At 38.2% G+C, this 21,970-nt stretch overlaps 1 protein-coding gene across 1 annotated transcript in view; it reads left to right on the top strand.

Moving 5' to 3' along the window:
- The window catches only part of SPTLC3 (serine palmitoyltransferase long chain base subunit 3), a 141,538-nt gene that overhangs the window by 22,037 nt on the left and 97,531 nt on the right, over nt 1–21,970 (top strand). Inside the window, exon 2 of the mRNA XM_037031364.1 lies at nt 9,199–9,381. Coding sequence (XP_036887259.1) covers nt 9,199–9,381 — 183 coding nt within the window. The remainder of the gene's footprint in view (nt 1–9,198; nt 9,382–21,970) is intronic.

The raw sequence follows: 21,970 nt of genomic DNA, 5'->3' as shown, positions 1-21,970 counted from the left end.
TTTCTGAGTAGGGGAGCTTTCTGCTTCTTTGTGTTGCTAAATGGCTGGCAACTGTTTAATCTAGCTTTACAGAATAGAAAGTTTTGGGTGGGGTATAGGATCATTGAGGTACAAGAAGAAATTGTTTCAATTTGACTCAAAAAATTATTGTTTGTATTCCAAGTTCAGTCTACTAAGTTTAGCCAAGTGACTGTCAGAACCACATTTTGTGTGCTTCCAGGAGCCCCACCTTGTTGTAACTCGCCTATGAGTCACTGGCTGCCTGATACGGAAAAGAAACGCCAAGGAGCACACCTCATTGTAATGACAAAGCATCCCTGTTTTTTGTTCACTCAAGACATTTAGAAGATACTCGTGATTTTTGGTGGTAGGTCCAAAATTCCAAAATCAACCAAACAAGTGTTGGCTTCATCAAATCCTTTTTTTACAATGGTAGAGACTTTAAAATCACCAACTACACCGCCGTGAATCACTGTGAATCATTGAATGTGGGAGCTCCTGGAAGACACAGTGTTCACACAGCCCTCCAAGAGCCCTTCTGAAAAAACACATCTGATCAGAAATTATAAGCAACCACTTGCTTAAAACTCATCAATGGCTTCCTTTATTAGAATCAGGGCTGCAATTCTAAACTTGGCTTATGAGCTTTGCATAACCTCCCAGCCTATTCGATCATTCATCAAGCATTTGATGGATACCTACTTCACATCAGATGCCATCCTAGACACTGGAGCACTAGCAATGGACAACACAGATGGAGTTCCCCTCCTGGAACTGACATTTGGCCATACCTGCCCCCTCACTATCCCAGCCATACAACCCCATGCCTTTCCCACAGATTTTCAGCTTATTCCTGATTCAGAAACACTCTGCCCAGTAAATCCCCACTCATTACTCTATTCTTATTTTAAATACCATCTTCTTTAGGGAGGCCTTTGCCATCTCCTGAATTAGGTCAAATTCCTACCCACTCCACAGCAATCTTACTTATTTGTCACTTTCTTTTTTGTAAATATTTGTTCTGCATCTGTATTTCTGTCTAGACCAGGGATTAGCAAACTTTTTTCTATAAAGGACCGGATAGTAAATATTTGTTTCTCTCTGGGATAAATATACAACCTCTGTCACAACTACTCAATTCTGCCATTATAGAGTGAAAGCAGCCATAGACAATACATAAACACATGGGTGTAGTTGTGTTCCAATAAAACTATTTGCAAAAGTAGGTGGTGAGCAAGATCTGGTCTGTGCACCACAATTTGCCAACTTCTGACAACAGAAACTCCGGTAATAATGGAAATACTGTATACCTGTCTCCTCTAGTGATGCAGCCATCACCCATATATGGTTATCAAGCACTTGAAATGTGGCTAGGGCAACTGAGGACCTAAGTCTCTAAATTTGTTTAATTTTAATTATTTAAGTTTAAATATAAATGTCACATATGGCTAGTGAGTAGCGTATTGAACAGCATACATATAGACCATGAGCGTTGTGAGGACAGGAACTGGATCCCATTTAGTTACCACTGTGTCACCTGGACCTAGCACAGCAGCTAGCACAAAGTGCTCAAAATGTGTTTGTTGAATGAATGAACAAATGTATAAATGTGAAGTGACTTATCAAACTTCTGTTTTTTACCATTGCTATACATTTAATTAGATATTGACATTTGATATTTCTTGCTCTCTAGGACCCAAACGTTATATATTTTAAAATATGTTTATTGACTTTAGAGAGAGAGAGGAAGGAAAAAAGAGAGAGAGAAAACATCAACAGTTGCCTCCCATACACATCCCCACCTGGTATGTGCCCTGGCTAAGGATCAAACTGGGAACCTTTTGGTGTGTAGGATGATGCACCAACTGAGCAACCGGCCAGGGCCAAAATGTTATACTTTTGTATGCATACTTTATCTCCCATCATCTACGAATTAGCTCCATGAGGATGGGAGCTGCACAGAGCCATCTGTAAGAGACAACTGTAAGAACCAGCTACCTGAGTGCTCCTTCCAGTGCCCAGCAGAGATCCATGTGCATGGTTGTCAGCCTTCCCACACAGTGTTTGCTACTACCAATATCCACCTGGAAAGGAAAAAGATTCAGTCTCATGTCTACTTTATATCTGAAATATGTTCTGTCATGTCTCAGGGATCTAACTTCAAGCTTTTCTGCATTAACTCTGCTGTTCTTGAGGTGAGAAATTCAACCTAGTCCTGCCTTTTCCCGTTTTGCAACTTTAGGGAAGTTGCTTAATGCCTTGTGTCTCTTTTATTAGTGAAGATAATTCTAATTCTATTACAGCTATTCACCACCTACCTCTTAGGAATATTATGTAAATAAATAAGATCATGGCCACAAAGGCTTTGAGCACTGTTTTCACATGACACATTATACTGATATAGAAGATAGTAAGATGTAGTTATTCTCAGTGATATTAAACCATTGGCACATTGTTTTCTCTGATTTATCAGGATAACTTACTGAAAGCTCTGTGATCCTCAAGTGAGTCAGACAGTTGCAAGTAAGATCAGAAGAATTCAATCATTGCAGGGTGGTGAGACAGCCACTTTGTTTCAAGGTTGAATTATGTTCAGTTGATTTTAGAGCCTCCACCCCAGCTGTCATCCCAGGTAGGATCCTAGCATCCTACAAATCTTTCTATCTTGCATTCCTCCAGCAGGTCTGATGAGGGGGCATCCCAAAGAAAAGTACACCTTTCCTTCACTCCTATCTGAAAAAGACAGTCTGGCTGACCTGCCACACAAAACCTATTTCATTCCAGTGGGCTTTATACAGCTTACCTCCAAGTAGCTAACACATGAGGTCTAGCCAGAGGTCCATGAAAGGCCCTGTTCTTCTTGTTTTATTCTACTAACAAGTGCTTATGTTGGTCCTCTTTTCCTAGAAAGGCCCTCACCTCCTTTCTCAACTTTTCTCAATCTTGGTGCTTGCACTCTCTCCTTCCTTCCCTCCCTCCCTATCTCTCATTCACTCATTGGCACTCTGCTGAGGGCTCTATGTGACCTCTTCAAGCAATCCTGTCCTTTCTGTGAATCTTTCACTTCTCAATCTGGGTGTGTCCTGTGGAAGGCTGTGGCTCTCTTCCTGGGCTGCTGTGACACATTAGCTAACTCTTCAGGTTGCAAAGCGATCCAACACAACTGGAAACCAACTTAAGCTACCAACATCTGAACTTGTTTACCAAGGGTTGGAGTAGCTAATATAAAAAGAAGTGGTCTCATCAACATTTCCATGTTCATAATATGTCTCTCTCTGCCTTCTGTGATCACTAAAGCCTAAATCTTGCAATATACTTCTTTTTTTTTCATCATGCACTGCCTAACATGCAGAACAGCTTGATAAGTCAAGAATTGGACTTTGCCTTAGTTCATTTTCTGGTGTAAACATTCCCATATACAAATCTGAGTTGTGATCTGCCCAGACATGTCCTGTTACATGATTCCTTGGGATGGTAAAAAGGTTCTCGGACTTCTTTCAAATGCTTCTAAGCAAAGATTAGCAGTAAAAGTATTTTAACAAAGTTACTGTAGTATGTATTCATTAAGGTTATACTAGATGTCACAATAAAAAAAGGCACCAAATAGAAGTTTATTTCTCACTCATATTAAGTCTAATTGGCAGTGATAGAGTGTTAAAGAAGGAGATGGTAAGGACTCTGCCTCACACAGTTATTCAGGGAACCAGACTAACAAAAAACTCTGCAATCTTTAATATGTGGCTCCTAAGGTTACCTTGGCCATCAGCCTTCAGATGGCAACAGAGTAAAAAGAGAAAGATATGGGTCATGAGAAAGGCTTTCATGAGCCAGGCATGGTAGCAGCATATTTTGCTTCCACCCCTTTCACATTGGTAGAACTCAGTCACGTGGCCACATTTGCCTGCCAGGACTTGGGGAAATGTAGTCCAGCTGAGAGAAAGGGAAAAGGAAAATGGGTGTGATGAACAGCCCAGTCTATGCCACACTGGACAACAAGGTTAAAATATTTGAAATATTTGAAAGGCCTGAGTGACAGATAATGAAAGCTATTATTTTTGCAAGTGATCCTTTATTTTCTGTCCTGTTATCAAATAATTTGTCTTTTAAAAATATTATTGTAATACCATGTGATGAATATAATAATAGTGTTATACAATGAGGACATCTAGCCTAGACTTTTTTAAAACACAAAGCCAGCACTGGGTCTTAAACGGTTGGAGTTAAGCAGGCAAATAATATATTAATATGTATGTGGAGTAGAGAAGGAGAGATGAGTTAGCAAAATGAGTGAAAACTGAAGAAATTATGGACATGGCAGTATGAGTAAAGGTTTGAGGGGAATAAAAATCAGGGTGTCAAATTGTTACAGAACAAACCTGTGGGTGGGGTAAGGTACTGTTACTGAATGGACCCCTCTCCCCCAGGGTCCCTCTGTACCGAATTCACCTTGCCTGCTCCTCGTAGGAATTATGGCTCTCAATGCCAGAGTTTGGTGAAAAGAAAAGAAACTATTTATTCAAAAGTTATACAGACTTAGACTAATGACTTAATATCTTTGTTAAAATCCCAAAGCCCCTCAAAACACCCACAAACATGCACAGTCCTTCCTTCTTCCTTTGCCCTGGCAGGCCAGTCTCAGAACTTGCCAGTCAGAAGTATGGTCCTCCAGAAGCAAAAAACAGAAGTCTGCAGCTCATTTCTCCTCGTTCTTCTCAGTCATCCATGCTTGGCTGGCAGGCCTCCCACCATTCCCAGCACCATCAGCTGTGTGGCCATGATCTACAGTTCTCAACCCAAACCCACGTGGCGCCTTCACAGGGACCGCCAGCGAGAGTCCTTTCACCCCTTCCCTTCCCACAAGGTCTCCGCTGCATTCTTCCAACTAAGAGAGAGCTCTGCACGGCTGCTACATCTTGCTTTCCTGCTTCCTAAGCCACGCGGTTAAGGGAGCCCCACAATCACAGCGCTTGAGCCCTGAAACCACGTGGTTCACCCTGCATGACTGCTGCACCTAGGTTTAAACCCTGACATGAATCTGCCTCTGCATCCCCATTTCCAACTCCTCCCACAATCGGCTACACTTGCCAAAATTCTCATTTTTCCAGCTTTTCTAGGCTGTCATAGTAAGTCCAGGCAGGCATGGCCCTGTGATGTGGAGAAACTATCTCCAGGGTCTCACACAGGCACTGTAACCAGGGGAAGTTGCCTCCTAATTACATCAGAAGTCACTCCCATCTCCTATGGTCACAGCTACTTACCATACCTTTGAAGCTAGCCAACTGTTATAGCTAGGTAAAATAACCATTTTTGCATATCGGGTATGAAGCTGACCAACTGTTGATATGCAAAATTACTCTCAAGGGTCCTGCTCCTTGTGTCCCATCCCCCAGTTCATATTTGTGGAAGTGAGGACATCCTATATTTTATCATTTCTCAACACCCTAAGTTCTGGACCCCATTACAAATCCCTCTTTGGGGGCCCTGGCGGTACCCTATTACAAAACAAAAGCAGTTTGATATTGCTTAAGCAACAAATGGAAAACAGAAAATTAGAAGACTTCAGACAGCATTGTCTTCTATGCTAAAAAACTTAACTTTATGCTGAAAACCAACACTTCTGAATAGAGATTTGTCATGGATTAGGTAAATGTATATAAAAGGTAATAAATACATTTGATACATGTTCTGGGTTTCCCAAAGTTAAGCGAATTTTTTTCTTCAGCATTTTAGTAATAGGCAATAAGCTGAGTCAATCAGCAAATACGTATTAGGCACCTACCATGTTTGCAATGGGGAGAAAGTGATAAGCAAGAAAGGTATTTCTCTTGGTTCCCACATTCTAGATTATGTACACTGTGAAGAATACCCCAAAGTTGCAGAGGTATGTAGCCTTTCCATAAGCCTTTTTGTTGATGAGCATCTGTAGGGAGCACTCTAGCAACTGAAGATTTGGGGAGTGGAGATGGAGTAAAGGGACCACCCAGAAGGTGATTACAGTGGCCTAGGAGAAAGGCTGATGAGCATCTCCCCACATGCTCTCAGTTCTATCTTGGGGATCTTTCTCTCTGTGCATTCCAGCTGCCCTTATCCTTCCAGTCCTCATACTTCCAGCCTTTGGTCAACTGACTTCTTATTTATGAAAGCTTCATACCGCTTCCAACCACTGTTAAACGCATCTTCCTCCCAGTACCCACAGTACCATAAATGTCTCTCTGGTACTATTTATCAGCCCGTCGTCTGTCTGTAAGAACACCCTGTCTTCTGGCAAAATATTTGGAAACACAGACACTCAGTAAAGCTTGGTTTACTGTTGAAATAGGAATAAAATAAGAATAAAAATATTTTAGATAGACATAATGCTATAGTTTTAAGACAATGCAAAAATACATCTTAATTGAAGTTTTTATGTACTAGTATATCTCAGCAATCTGAACAATTTGAGTTGACTGATCACGAGATCTCATAGATAGAAGGTTTCTACCTGGAGTGTATCATGTACAACATCATATTCCAGGGTCTGCCTCTAAGTCAATATTAATTACACCGGGGGTGAAGTCTATGTTTCATAAAGCATTTCTAAATATGTAAGGCTGTGGTTAAAGTATTCATATTTTTAAATCCTCAGACAACTTTAAGACATTGAGTACTCTTTCAGATAAAGAAGAACTGTGTACTCTCATTGTTCTTGTGTCACTTCACTTTAATGAGCCTTGGCAGTGCTTTATTTGTATAACTTCAACCATATCTAATGACATTCCGAAGTATTTTAGAAGAGAAATAATGGCAACTCAAACATTTTAGAGTAAAAGTGGAGAATTCTACTGAGGAAAGAGCTACCTTATGTTTCACCTACCTTTAGGAATGATAATTTGTGTGTTCATGTGCTTGTTGGCCATTTTTATATATTTAGACAAAAATGTATTCAGATTCTTTGTCCATTTTTTAACTGAGTTATTTGTCTTTTTATTATCGAGCTGCAAATGTTCATTATATATTCTGGATACTAAACTCTTATCAGATATATGATTTGCAAACATTTTCTTCAATACTGTGAGTTGTCTTTCCACTTTCTTAGCAGTATCCTTTGAATCACAAAAACTTCTAAATTGGGTGAAGTGCAACTTATCTGTTTTATCATTTGTGCTTTTGGTGTCGTATCTCAGAAGGTTTTGCCTAACTCAGGGTCATGAATACTTACTTCTATATTTTCTCCTGAGAGTTTTACTGTTTTAGCTCTGACATTGAGGTCTATGATCTATTGAGTTAATTTTTGTGTATGTTGTGAAGGAGGGGTCCAGTTTTCTTGTGAGAGTTCGCATATACAATGGTCTTTCTCAGCCACTACCAACCATTCTTTCCTCTTCAACCTCCCATTTCTTCCTTTCCTCTCCTTGCTCTTTCTTAGTGGATCCTCATTCTCCCATTTCTTTCTATGTATAAGATTGGCCAGGGCTCTATACATACTCTTTCTCTTCCTTTCAAAAATTTCTCTAAAAGCAGCATAATTCATTCTAACAGTTTGATCTATCATCCCTATTCAGACTCAATGAAAATCATTAACATTTCATGGGTTCTTACTTTGTGGCAGGTTTTTGCATATATTATTGGCTCAACTAATTTTCAAAACAACTTTTATTAGCTCCATGTTACACTCGAGGCATTCAAGGGCAAGGTCATACAATGAAAGTGCCTGGATTTGAACCCAGGCGGTCTCACTCCCATGAAAGCGCTCTCTACCTTTATGCGGTATCTCCCCTCAAAACTACACTCCAATTCCATGTTTTTCAGGACTCCAGTTCTGACCACCTGAGGTGATAAGGTACTTCCATTTGTTTGACTCTTATGACATTTACTTTTTTGTCCTATGTTATGGTCATTTACAATCACTCTGCTCCCATACCCTCATATTTCATTATCTTATCATGTCCTCTAGGTTCATCCATGTTGCAAAAAGCAGGATTTCCTTTCTTTTAATGGATAAATAATATTCTTGTGTGTTTGTGTATAACATTTTAACATTTTCTTTATTCATTCAGCCATCAGGGGATACTTAGGTTTTTTCTATATCTTGGTTATTGTGAATAATGCTGCAATAAATATGGGAGTACAAATATCTTCACAAGATACTTATCTAATGTTGTATGGATATATACTCAGAAATGGGGTTTTATTTTTTAATTCTTTGAAGCAACTTCATACTGTTTCCACCATGATTGTACCAATTTATATTCCCACCAATAGTGCACAAGGGTTCCCTTTCCACCACACACTTGCTAACATTTGCTATTTCTTGTTTTTTGTTTTTTATGATAGCCATCTTAACAGGCATGAGGTGATATTTTATTATTCACAACTGCATTATTCAGCACAATTTTGATTTGCATTTCTCTGGTGATTAGTAATGTTTAAGCATCTTTGATGTACCTGTCGGCCATTTGTATGTCTTCTTTGGGAAAATGTCTGTCTGTTCTGATCCTTTGCCCATTTTTTAATTGCATTATTTAGTTTTTGAGTGGTATGAGTTTCTTATATATTTTGGGTATTAAACCCTTATCAGGTACATGGTTTGCAAATATTGTCTCCTATTTCTAGGTTGTTTTAAATTTTGTTGATTGTTTTCTTTGTTGTACAGAAGTTTTTAGTTTGATGTAGGCCTATTTATTTATTTTTGCTTTTAAAGGCCAAGCCAATTTTTATATGGAGAATTCTACACTGTGGATTATCTGATCGTTTCTTCATGAAATAATTTGCCGTGTTCCTCTATCCTAATATTACTTGTGAAATGGAAATTAGATATAAGAGCTTGACTAAATTCTGCTGAAGTGTTTCATTGATACATTGAATATTACAATATAATAAGATCACAAAGTGGCTAATTATTCCAACATGTGTTATGTAATTTTATCACCTGGTTAAGGTACTTACCCTGGGTTTGTGATTAAGTAGTATCCTATGCGTGATACTATGTCATCTTATAAAAACCCAATTTCTCATTAACTTTTTACTTATGGATTTAACATCTGATGAGAATTTTTATATTAATCAATTATTTCTTTAGGGGGTTGTAGAATAAAATATACATTTCTGATTTCCTCTTCAGTAATCTATTTCCAAATAGCTGGAAGTCCAAAATTTTAAGTATCATACTTTATTGTAACTGGGAGAGTGCTAACCTTTGATTTTCTTTTGTGTTTTCAGCAAAATGGGAAGCCACATTTTTATAAGCCAATTGTTGAATCCTTTGAGGAAGCACCTCTTCACGTTATGGTTTTCACTTATATGGGATATGGAATTGGAACCCTCTTTGGCTATCTCAGAGACTTTTTGAGAAACTCGGGAATAGAAAAATGCAATGCAGCTGTAGAGCGAGAAGAACAAAAAGTATGTATGCACATCTCCCTGGATCTTTGTCAATGCTATTCTTCTCTAAACTATCCTCAGAAGTGGTGACACATGTACAGATCCAAAAAGGGTGAGGAGCTCAGGAACAACTCAGGGTAAATGCTATTTGTTTTCACCCCTAGACCCCACCCCCTATGTGTTCACAAACTTATTTTCACAAATATTTATTGAGGGACCTACTATTTACCAGATACTGAACTAAGATTTTTCCCACATAATACCATATTTAATTTATATAACAACCCCATGAGATAGATACTTACATACCATTTTAGAGAATTTTTCAAATCATAATATAAGAACAAGGCACATGGATGGGACTATATACTCTAGTCTTCTAGTTGTAAGGTAAGTATTATTTAAAGAGAAAAGTATACCTAAATGAAGTGTGAGATTTTTATTTCATGTAGATAAGGGCTTCTCAACTTAGGTGCTATTGATATTTTGGATTGGATACTTTTTTTGGTGTGGGAGGCTGCCCTGTGCATCATAGAATTTTCAATAGCATCCCTCGCCTCTACCCACTAGATGCCATTAGCTCTCTCCCACACACTTGTGACAACTAAAAATGCCTCCAGACATTGCCAAATGTCTCATGGACTGCAAAATGACCTTTGTTTAGAAACACGGATCTAAATATTTTCAGTAGTTAACCTACAAAAGTGTATATCATCCTCTCTTCACATAGAGCTAACAGAAACAACCTGAAAAATATTCAGAGATATGCAAAGAGCCTGCATTTTGTTAACATGATTGCCAAACTGGTTCAAATGATTTATGATACTATGAATCTTTTTTTCCTAAAATTTTAGTTGGAATACTATGAGTGTGGGCATGGATTATTTGACATAGCGGAGCCATAAACACACCTAAACAAAGTGAAACATGAATTTCAATATAATGAGAGAACCTCAAATCCTATAACTTAACAACAGTACCTATGATAAGATAAACACTTATTACAGTAATACTTCCATGAACAAATCATGTGGGACATTTTTTGGAATTGCCTTGTCAAGTGTATCAACTTCAAAAGAAAATCAGGCCCAGGTTTATTATTACAATTACTTCTACTTTTAGCGAGTATGTGACCACATGCTCCATACCAGGTAATGGGGGCTAACAGACATTATGGGGGCTAAGACAGGTCCTGCCATAAAAGAATTTGAAGTCTGGTGTGCAAAAACAGACTTATAAGCAAAACATTTGACAAAAAGTAATGATAGGGAGGAGTGTGATATGGAAAGCAGAAATCTGGGTTTTATGATTCCCTTAGGAAGTCAAGAAGGCATGATATTGGGGCTTGAATGGTTAAAAGGAATTTGCCTAGTGAGCAAGAGTGCAAAGAATGACATTCTCAGAAAAGGGCACTGCCCATGCCAGGGTATTCATTAACTCATCAATCAAGTCAGATTCTCTTTCAGCATGCGTTTTATGCCAAGTATAGTTCTGCAATTAGGAATAAAAGAATAACAAAGGCAGATATGATTCTTACCGTCAGAGAACTAACCATAAAAAAAGCAATTGCAATAGAAGTTAATAAAAGTTATCATAGAGGTAGTAAGAGGATGTCAAGAGAGCTAAAAATGAGAAACATCTAAACCAAACTCAGTGGTCAGTAAAGGCTTCTGGGAGGAAGAGAAAGTTAAATTGAGATTGGAAAACTGAGAATAAGTAGTAAAACAAAGGAGAAGGCAAAATGGGACTGATGGAGCCTTCAAGAAGAGGAAGCATGGTGCAAAATAGTCCAGAGGTAAGAGAAAGCATTGTACATTCAAACAACTAAGATATTCCAATGCCTGAAGTGTTGTGAGAGTGGGAGTGTATGAGGAGAAGATTGTTTGAGAGGCAAGTAGGGGCCACACCATAATGAGTTTTTATAAGCCATGGATATTTGGTATAAGAACAATGGGGAAGCATTGAAGGGTTTCAGGCAGCGGAATGTAGATTTGCAGATTACAAAGATCTTATTCACTATACAATGAAAAAGGGATTGCAGAAAGATAACACAGAGACCACAGAAACCAGTTAAGAAGCTGATGTAGAAATCCAGGTTAAAAAATATTCTAGATGAGAACTTGGGCTGGGATTGTGTTAGCAATAATTGCCATGGTGGTAAGAGACAGGACCATGAGATGTTTAAGAAGAGAGATGATTGATGTGAATTGAGGAATTAAGGAGATGGACAGATTGAAGACCACACCTAGGCTTATGACTTGCACAATTTAGAAAGTGGTGCAATCCATTGAAATGGGAAATAGGGGAGGACAATCCAGTTGGAGAGGCAGAGTGACCAATTCTTTTTTTGACAAGTTGAGTTTAAAGAATTGGCAGCTAGGTACAGAGGTCCAAACCTCAGGAGAAAAGTCTCAGATGGATATTTGAGTATTTTCAGTATATCTTGGGCATACCAACATTAATCAGACCCACACATATAGATGAGATCTCCCAAGGAAAGTTTATAGAGAGAAAAAAAGAGGAGTGGTGAGAAGAGAACAAGTAACATCAGAGAATTTAATAGATGTTAGAGATGGAATTCCAATTGAAGACTAGAAGCAAAGTAACATTAGAAAAACCTTGTAATGGTTTAGGAAAGAGATAATTTGTGCTTGAACTGGGGAAGAGGTAGACAGAGTGAAAAAAAGGAACCAATTAGAGAGATATTCGGGAGATAAAATCAGCAAGTCTTGAAATAAGTACAGAAAATAATAGAGCGGGAAGAATGCCAAATTTCTGCTTTGGCCAGACATGAGGACGGTAGTGGCACACCCATCAGAATGAAATAGTCTCATTTTGGCAAAAAGATGGCCAGAGACATTGTTTTGAGGATATAAAGATATTTGAATGGTAAAGGAGATCGAAGCAGTTAAATCAAATGGGAAACAATCTAGCAGGCTCCTGGAGAATGATGCAGGTTTCCCAGGTCTCAGCAGAACTGATCATGAAACTGGGAACTTGGGAAAAAGCACATTCTTCTCAGCCACTCTCACAAGGATCTCCACAGCCCACCCCTGATACCAGCTGATCTGTTTTAGAAATGCTTATCAGCAATCTGCCTGCTCTCTGGGTAGAAGTGACATGCACAGTAAATCAGCACATTCCAGAATATTTGCTAGAAAAAGGGTCAGTCAAATGTAAATTTCTCAGGTGTGGCATCTCTTGGAAGGCTTAGGCTTCAGATCTGCTGTCTATTTTCTAAGCTGTTTCAATATTTTTGCTCTATCAACCCAGAGTGGCTAGTTGTTTTGGTTTTTCTAAAAATACTTCTTACACTTCAAGCAGAACATATTTACATATGTGCAAGTGGGTTCTCAGCACAGCCATGACTCTGAGATGGTTGAGGGCAGGAAGGTTATAATGGGAGAGTGAAGAGGCAAGATGGTGCAGGTGAACTGTGATGCAGTCCCAGCACAGACCTCTGTGGATCCCAGAGGGAGCTCTGGAGGTGGGAGGACCTTCGGAAGCATTGAGGCAAGGGGATTGATAGATGTGAACTGCCACCAGAGGAAAACTTGAACTTCACTAAGCTGTCAGCTTCAACACTCCCAGCAGCGGGGCAGAAAGGGGTGCTTTAGTCCTGAACAACAGGAGAAGTGCAGTGCAGAATAGCCTGTCTGTACCACCTGTCACTATGTGACACTGGTCAAGTGCAAACCCCACTTGAACCACCTCTCAGGAGAAAGACGTCATCACATCAATAAATCGGTGTGTTGTATTTCTTTACAAAATAAATATTTTCCCACCCACTTGATCTCTGTGTAGTAGGTAGCATCAGGCAATTAACTCTCTTTAGTAGATATTCCTTTTATATGCATCCTTTTTATTATTTTTCTTTCTTCTGAACCCCCTTAGAGGTTTAGAAACTTTTGGAATAACAGGTGCTAATAAACTGGAACAGCTGCAATCACTATGTACTTTTTTATGGAATTAGTTCACGAGACGCTCTATCTCCTGTCTGGCCTTTATCATTTTAATACTGCCCCCCACCATGAACTTCTGACACTATTTTTGCTCTGTGTTAATAAGCTACCTGAGGCACATCTCAAAGTCTCTGGCTGGAAACATGGAGTATGTTGCTTTTCAACGACCCCCGGTTCTCTCAGCAGAAACAGGCATTATTCTATCCTAAAAGCTGGTCACTGGGAAAACAGATTGTCCCATGAGACAAACCAGCCATGCACAAAATGATACCATGAAAGAAAGCACATCCAGAAAGTGGTGGTGGACAAGAGTTACTGTGTTTTTAAAAATATCATAAATGGATGTTTTTATTTTTATTATACTCTTTGAATCTGTTCATTTTTAAATATTTTAATCTTATTTTTAATAAAATTATATATACTTAAGGTGTACAACATATTTTACATGCATAGTAAAACGCATATAAAAATACAGTCAAACTAATAGACATGTCCATCTCCCTTCCTTTTTCTTAGTCAAATATGAGCATTTATTAATCCAGTTTCTTTATTTTCTCTCTTACTGGGATGACTTCTGGGATACCAAAGCCATCCATTTAAACTAAAAGGTGGCCCCAAATTTAGAATTTCTTTTTTCTGTTTTGATTTCTAGCCCAAACTCCCTGAAGCTGATACCAAAACACGAAGGCTCTGATAAAACTTTTTCTGAATTACTTGATTACTGATTCATTAGTGTCAACTAAGTGAAAAGAATAGAAAATAAAAATCTCTTTTCCAAAGAGCACTAAAAACATCCCCAGCCCAGGGCCCTGGTACCTCCCATAGACTCCACCAGCAATCAGAAGGCACTGGCAAGGAAAAGAACAACACAGATACAAAGGGTGGGGGGTTAGTTGTTTTTTTTAATCCTCACCTAAGGATATGTTTTCATTGATTTTAGAAAGAAAGGAAGGGAGAGAGAGAAAGAAAGAAGCTTCAATGTGAGCAAGAAACCATTGCCAATCAATCCATTGCCCCCAGTACACACCCTGACAAGGGATTGAACCCACAAATCTAGGAATGTGCCCTGACTGGGAATCAAACCCACAGCCCTTTGGTGCTCATGGGATGACAATCCAACCAATTGAGCCACCCAGCCAGGGCAATACAAGTTTTAAATATGTCTGCTTAATTTATCCTTTTAGCTGTTAATTTTTGAGAAACCACATCTTTTTTCAAATCAAAGGCAACTTTAGAGTTGAATTGCAATTTATTAAAGATGATAAATTACTCCAGAAGAATTATTCTCTCAATTATGTAATAACCCAACTTCTCAAAACCAAAAAGATGTTAGCAAATATAATCAAATAAACATCAAGCATCTTCGGAGATTTAAAACATTCATGCACAGTCACATTTCTCAGTTCTTATGCTTTATTAACAGGTTCATAAAGACTCATTCTAATGACAACAGACTGTTGTTATAAAACATCTTCACTGAAATTTTGTGTTCACATTAGATCCAGATAGTCCTCAGTGCCCCAGCAAGTAAATCCCTTTTTACTTGGGATTTCCGACCCATCCTTAGATATTTTTACTTTCACATAAAAGAAAAGGGGTTCAAGAAGTTGCAGCTGTAGGAATTTTTAAGACCCATCTCCAAATGTTCACATGAATACAAACATACTGTTGTGCATCCTGATTCTCCCAAAGACTTTCTTCTGAATAATTTTTAAAAGTATATTTTATGGACTATGCTATCACAGTTATCCCAGTGTTTTTCTCCCCTTTATCCCCCTCGTCCCTGCACCACTCCCCACCCACCAGCATGTCGCCATCCCCCTTAGTTCATGTCCATGGGTTGTACATATAAGTTCTTTGGTTTCTCCATTTCCTATACTATTCTTAACCTCTCCCTGTCTATTTTGTGCCTACCTATTATGCTTCTCATTCCCTGTACTTTTTCCACCCATTCTCCCCCTTCCCCTCCCCACTGATCATCCTCCATGTGATCTCCGTTTCTGTGATTCTGTTCCTGTCATTCCTGTTCTGATTGTTTGTTTAGTTTGTTTTTGTTTTTTTAGGCTCAGTTATTGATAGTTTTGAGTTTTTTGTCATTTTAATGTTCATAGTTTTTGATTTTCTATTTCTTAAATAAGTCCCTTTAACATTTCATATATAAAGATTAACTCCTTTAACTTGGTCTTATCTGGGAAGCACTTTATCTGCCCTTCCATTCTAAATGATAGCTTTGCTGGATAGAGTCATCTTGGATGTAGGTCCTTGCCTTTCATGACTTTGAATACTTCTTCCTAGCCCCTTCTTGTCCGTAAAGTTTCTTTTGAGAAATCAGCTGATAGTCTCATGGGCACTCCTTTGTAGGTAACTGTCTCCTTTTCTCTTGCTGCTTTTAAGATTCTTTCCTTGTCTTTAATCTTGGCTAATGTAATTATGCTGTGTCTTGGTGTATTCCTCCTTTGGTCCAATTTCTTTGGGGGTTCTCTCTGGGGTTCCTGGACTTCCTGGAAGTCTATTTCCTTTGCCAGATTGGGGAAGTTTTCCTTCACTATTTGTTCAAGTAAGATTTCAATTTCATGCTCTTCCTCTTCTCCTTCTGGCACCCCCATGATTCAGATGTTGGAACACTTAAAGTTGCCCCATCCTTTCCTAAGCTTCCCTTTGTTTGTTTGCATTCTTCTTTCTTCCTTCTGTTCTGGTTGGATGCTTATTTCTTCCTTTTGTTCTGAATCATTGATTTGAGTCCAAGTTTCCTTCCCTTCACTGTTGGTTCCCTGTATATTTTGCTTTATTTCATTTCGTGTAGCCTTCATTTCTTCCTTCATTTTGCAGCCAAGCTCAATCAATTTTGTGAGCATATTGTGGCAATGTCTGTAGGGGAGGGGTCTGAGAGGGAACAATACTGCTTGTTCCCCTCTCCTCTGGCTTTCAGTCACTTCTGCTGCTTCCCACAGGCAGATTGTGCTTTTTCAGGTGCTGATTTGCACATGGGTGGGGTTTTACATTCTAGGAGTCTGTGGGCTTCTCCAATGAACTCTCCTGTGAGGCTGGGAGTCTCATCACCACAACCCCCACAGTTTTTTATAGCTACGGGTTTTGAGGCTTTAGTTTCCTGTGCTGATACCTGGGTTTCCCAGTCTGTCTCATTCCCCCTGCTGTTCCTCTGGGCTTATCTCGAATGTGGGATTGCCTGTGCTGTCTGCTGCCTTGCCTTGCCCCATGTCTTCTCCACCCAAGCCACCTGTCTCTGTCCCTCCTACTAGTCTGGATGAATGTTTCTTTAACTCCTTGGTTGTTGAACTTCCATGCAAATGATTTTCTGGCAGTTCTGGTGGTTCTTTGTTTTTAAATCGGTTGTTATCCTTCTTTTGGTTGTTCAAGGAAGTGAAGTATTTCTGCCTACACCTCCACCTTTGCTAGATGCTCTCAGTGGACATCCTCTTCTGAGGAATTTGAAGTATGGGGTCCATTAAGAGCACTGGGTGTGAGAGATGATTTTGTCTAATACAAACAGACAGCCCAAGCACTGGTCTTCCTATTTAGACCTGGGTGGGTCCAAACTCAGAAAGCTTTATTGGTTCTTCTCTAGAAACCTGGCATGTTAGTCAGCAGCTTATACTATGGCAATATCAAAACAGTGCTTCTTAGTCCTGGCTACACATTGGAATCCCTTGAGAAGTTTTAAAAGCTGCTAATATGTGAGCTTTATCTGCAGATATTCTGATTTAATTGTTTTGTGGTGTGCCCTACTTGGTAGGGTTCATAAAACGTTTCCCAGGTAATTCTCATATGTAGCCCAAGTTAGAAACCAGTGTTGTAGGGCAATGCTTCTGTACATACAAATGGTCTACAGATCATGAAGATTTTTCTTTAATAGCTTTGGGATTTGGTCAAGATTCTGCATCTTTAATAAGCTCCCAGGTGATGCCAGTGCTGCTGGTTTGGGATCACAAGTTGATCCTTCTCACCAACATCACATGAGAGCTTGTTGGAAATACAAAATTTCAGGCCTAGCTCACAACTTCTGAAGCAAAGTCTTTATTTTATCATGATCCTCAAGCGATGTGGACACATTAGAGTGTAAAGTGTAAAAGCATTGCTATTCTAGAGGTTCTCAATTTGAAGTTCAGTTATCACCTGTGTTCAGATGTAAACAATGTTCTGAGACTCAATTTTAATTTGGGGTGTTCCCCCACACCAACAAACAATTCTTGGACCAGGATGTCCAAGAATGCAGGTAAATTATGACACTACCCACTAGATTATATTAGTACATTTAGTCACTAGCTCTTCTAGATGACCATTTTATACTTTCTGCTTTCTTTCCAAACTTCCAACACTTTTGTCCCTCCTGACTTTCAGCTAATAATTTGTTTCTATTTCATTGAAGAAATGGAAAAAGATCAGAACTTCCATACCACTTACATGAACCTATGCTGATATAGTTGGCCTCCCCACCACTTCTCATGACCATAGAGTAGATGTCTGGCCTCCTGTCCGGGCCACTGTCCAGTCTACCTATACACTGGATGCCTTTTATCAGCAATTACTCAGTCTTGACTTGTTCAAAACTGTGCACTTGAGCTTCCCCTCTAAACTTGTCCTTCTTACAATCTTTCCCAGATCAGTAAATGGCAACTCCATCACTCCAGGTATTCTGGCCAAAAACCTCAGTCATTCTTGACGCCTCTCTTTCTCTTATACCCCAAGTCAAATCTGTCCCCCAACACCATTAGTGCTATATTTAAAATATATTTGTTTTCAACTATTTCTTACTACCCCTGATGTCACCAACTTTGTCCAAATAACCATCTTCTCTTGCCTAGATGTACCCTTTTTTACATGCTCAACCCCTCCAGTCTTTTCTCAATTAACAGTCAATATGATTTCCTTAAAACCAAAATGAGCATCACTAATCAAAACCCTTTATTGCCTTCTCTTTTTACTCAGAGTAAGAACCAGAGCCAGCTGAGGCCCTACAGAATGCAGCCCCCTCTAAATCTCCATTTTCATCTCCTCTACTCCCCAGCTCTCTCACTATGCCTCAACCATTGGGACCTCCCACTCTTTCTCAAGAAGAGCTCACCTGTACCTCCTTTGGAGATTTATTATTCCTTCCCCTCTGGTTGGCATAGTCCTTCCTCAACATGACTCTCTCTCACTTCCTAGACTCAGTATCACTAAGAAGTCAATAGCTTTAAATATAATAGGAATCACTGGCCAGTAAAATCTCAGTCTCCTCAACCAAGCTAGATTGTAAATACCTTCTGGTTATTTCTAAAAAGCACATGCACTTTCACAACGGATGGATTTTTTTCACAATTGTATCTAGCAGAATATGTCCTATAAGCAATCCAAACTCCAAAAGCGAAGTTCTAAAAATATTTTGTAAAATAAGACTATTCATAAAAGTAAAATTAGAAGATCACAGCCTCCCCACAATGAATATTCGGTGATTACACACACACACACACATGCACACACATGTATATATACTTTCCTTTGCAAAAAAGAATCAATGATAACAGGCAGGGTTGACTGATTTTGAAAAGGTAGAGCTTTGCTGATGTATTGCAACTAGTCTTAAGCCAATGTGAAGAATGGGTGGTATATCACTGGCACTAATAAAAAACCCTTCCTCAAAATCATATCTTTGTTTTCTTCTTTTATTATAGAAATAATGAACAACAACAGTATCTTTGTGCATCCTTTCTTTTTCTTGCACTTAATTACACATATGTTCATTTGCACTTACTCTGTCCTTTCTTTAACTTAAACGAGATCATATCACACATATGTGTGACTTACTTTTTTTAACCTTAACTATATGTCTGGAGATCTTTACATGCTAGTACAGAATTACATCATTTTTTAAATAAGTGCATGATATGGTGTTCCATAATATGGATATGTTTATTTATTATATTATCATATTTTTATTATTGCATATAATTATTCAATGAATAGCATATACATGTATTTGAGGATAATGCCTAAAAGTGGCTTCCTGGTCCAAAAAATATACACTTTAACTTTTGAAAGATTGGCAAATTGCCTTTTAAAAAAAATTGCCTAGCTAGACTTACCAGCAATACCTGAGAGTTCTTGCTTCCTTTCTAGTTCTTGATACATTGACCTTATCCCTTATCAGTATTTTTTGGCCAGTCTAATAGATGAACATACTTTTGTTCTTATCTAATTTGCATTTCCTGATTAAAAATCAGACTTAGCCCTGGCTGGTGTAGCTCAGTGGATTGAGCACAGGCCTGCAAACCAAAAAATCACGATTCGATTCCCAGTCAGGGCACATGCCTGGGTTGCAGGCCAGCTCCCAGTGGGGGACACACGAGAAGCAACGAAACATTGATATTTCTCTCCCTCTCTCCTTCCCTTCCCTTCTTAAGATAAATAAATTTTTAAAAATTTAAGAAAAAGAATCAGACTTAGCTCCTTTTCATATGATTATTAGTCATTTATACTTACTCTTCTTGAATTGCCTATTCATATCCTTTGCTCATATTTTATTAAATTATTTGTTCTTAGAGATTTATGGCAATTCCTTCTATATGTCCTTCTATATGTCTTCATGCTAATAATTTGTCTGTTAAATGTATTTTAAATATTTATCTAATTCTGTTTCTTGGTTTTTAACTTTTTCTATGTTATATTTAGCCACACATACAGTTTTAATTTTTAAGTCATATGTATCATACATTTCATTTACATTCTCTTTGTTGTGTTGTCATTTTGCTGTTATTCATTTTCCTTTGGGGATGAGGAGTTAATCTTGTAAAGGAAGCCATTTTTTAATCAAAGTTATAACAAATTTTTCTATGATTTAATTCAGTACTCGTATGATTTCATGTGTTTGTTTATATTTTGAATCCACAAATCCATTTTGACTTTTTTATATTTGCTGTGTGAGGTAGGAGGACTATTTTTTAAAAGATTTTTTATTGTCTCAATATTGTTAATTAAGTAGGTTTTTTTACCCACTGATTTTACCTATTTCTTAGATAAGTGTACAAGTTTTAGGTAATCCTTAAAGATTTTTCTCTCTGTGTATACTTTAGAATCAGCTTATCAGGTATTGTATTATAAGAAAAATTTATTTTAATTAGCAATACATTAAACTTATGGGTTAACTTTGAAAATTTTCACATTTCAATAATATTTAGTCTTTCCATTTAGAAAGGTGATGTCTTTATTTATTTATCTATTTGTTATGTTTTTTAATAACATTTTAAAATTTTCTTTAAAGTTCTGTCATTTCCCCTTGGATTACTATTTGGCTGTGATTTCTTTTTAATAGTGGTACCATTTGAATACTATCTTTTTTCCCTACCCTATCTTCTAATTAGTTATTGATGGCATATGGGAAATCTATTGATATTTTCATAAAAATTTCAAATTTTACCACCCTTAATGAATTCTTTCCTTAGTTGTCAGTTTCTTAGATACTTGAATTGACATTTTTTCCCCTGAATTCACAGAGTACTCTGTGAAAGTACTGGACATGAATTCTCATTAATTTTCCAGGCACTTATGAGATAAGAGTCATTATTCCCATTTAAAACATGAAAAAACTGAACCCAAGAGGGCTAAGAAAAACTGGCCACAGGTTATACGAATATTAAGTGGCAAAGCCAGATTCGCCCGCCTCTTTGTTTATCATGCTCACTCTAAGTATGCACTGGAGCACTTGTCAGGCACTGCACTTCTTAACATGTGAACTGATCATCTTCACCACAGATAGGCCTTACTATCCCCACTTTATAAAGAGGAAACTAACATTAGAGAAAATATTGGCCTGTTCGTGGTCATATAGCAAATAAAAAATGAAGCTGGGTCCAATCTCAGGTCTGTCTGCCTCGAAAGCTCTGTACTATATGTTGCCCTAAACCAACAAATCTCTTCTGCAGACCAAATATCCCCAGCATTTTCATCATATAATCCTTCATCACAGGACATGTTTCCTGTTAGAGTCATTTGAGCAGATATTTTCCCATCCTGGCTGCCCTTCTCTGGCCACAGCTTGTCAAAGGGCCTTTTGAAACCAGGTACTCAATCCTGGACACACTATTTTAGACATGTCTGACCAGCACAGATGGTCAAACTCATCTCACTTTTCTTGATTCCTCCATTCTCAAAACCTTGAGTATGTGTGTTGGTATAATAGCACTTGATTACATCACAGGTTGACCATTCATGGTTTATGTGTACAACTTATTCCCCTAATTAGAGTATCAGCCTCTTGAGTGCTGAAATCATGTCCCATACCTGGAACTTAGGTGTTAATGGATAGATATGTTATTTGAAACTAGGTTAAACAGAAACAGAAACAAGAAACAAGTTATTTTAAAAACAGCCATCTTCCTGACTAGTTTCAAAGGCCCATTTAGTTAAGATCAGTGTTCCAGTGGACAGGAGCTAACAGATTTCAGGAAGGACAAACGAAATCTTCCTCTACTTTCAGGGGACAGAACTAGACCTGGGTAAACTCTGAGTGGTATTGCAATTTCTTATGTTTTCCTTGTGTGCCATGAAAAACTATAAATTTTCCTTTAAACCTATTACAACAAACTTGTTAATTATGTTATTTGAGACCTCTAAGATTTAATTTTTGTTTATTCAAACTTAACAGTGCCTGA

Source organism: Sturnira hondurensis, unplaced genomic scaffold, assembly GCF_014824575.4.
Source record: "Sturnira hondurensis isolate 20B ecotype Veracruz unplaced genomic scaffold, ASM1482457v3 Scaffold0001813, whole genome shotgun sequence".
Lineage (NCBI taxonomy): Eukaryota > Metazoa > Chordata > Mammalia > Chiroptera > Phyllostomidae > Sturnira > Sturnira hondurensis.
The sequence above is the reverse complement of the archived record's forward strand: the minus strand, read 5'-3'. Positions and strand labels throughout refer to the sequence as shown.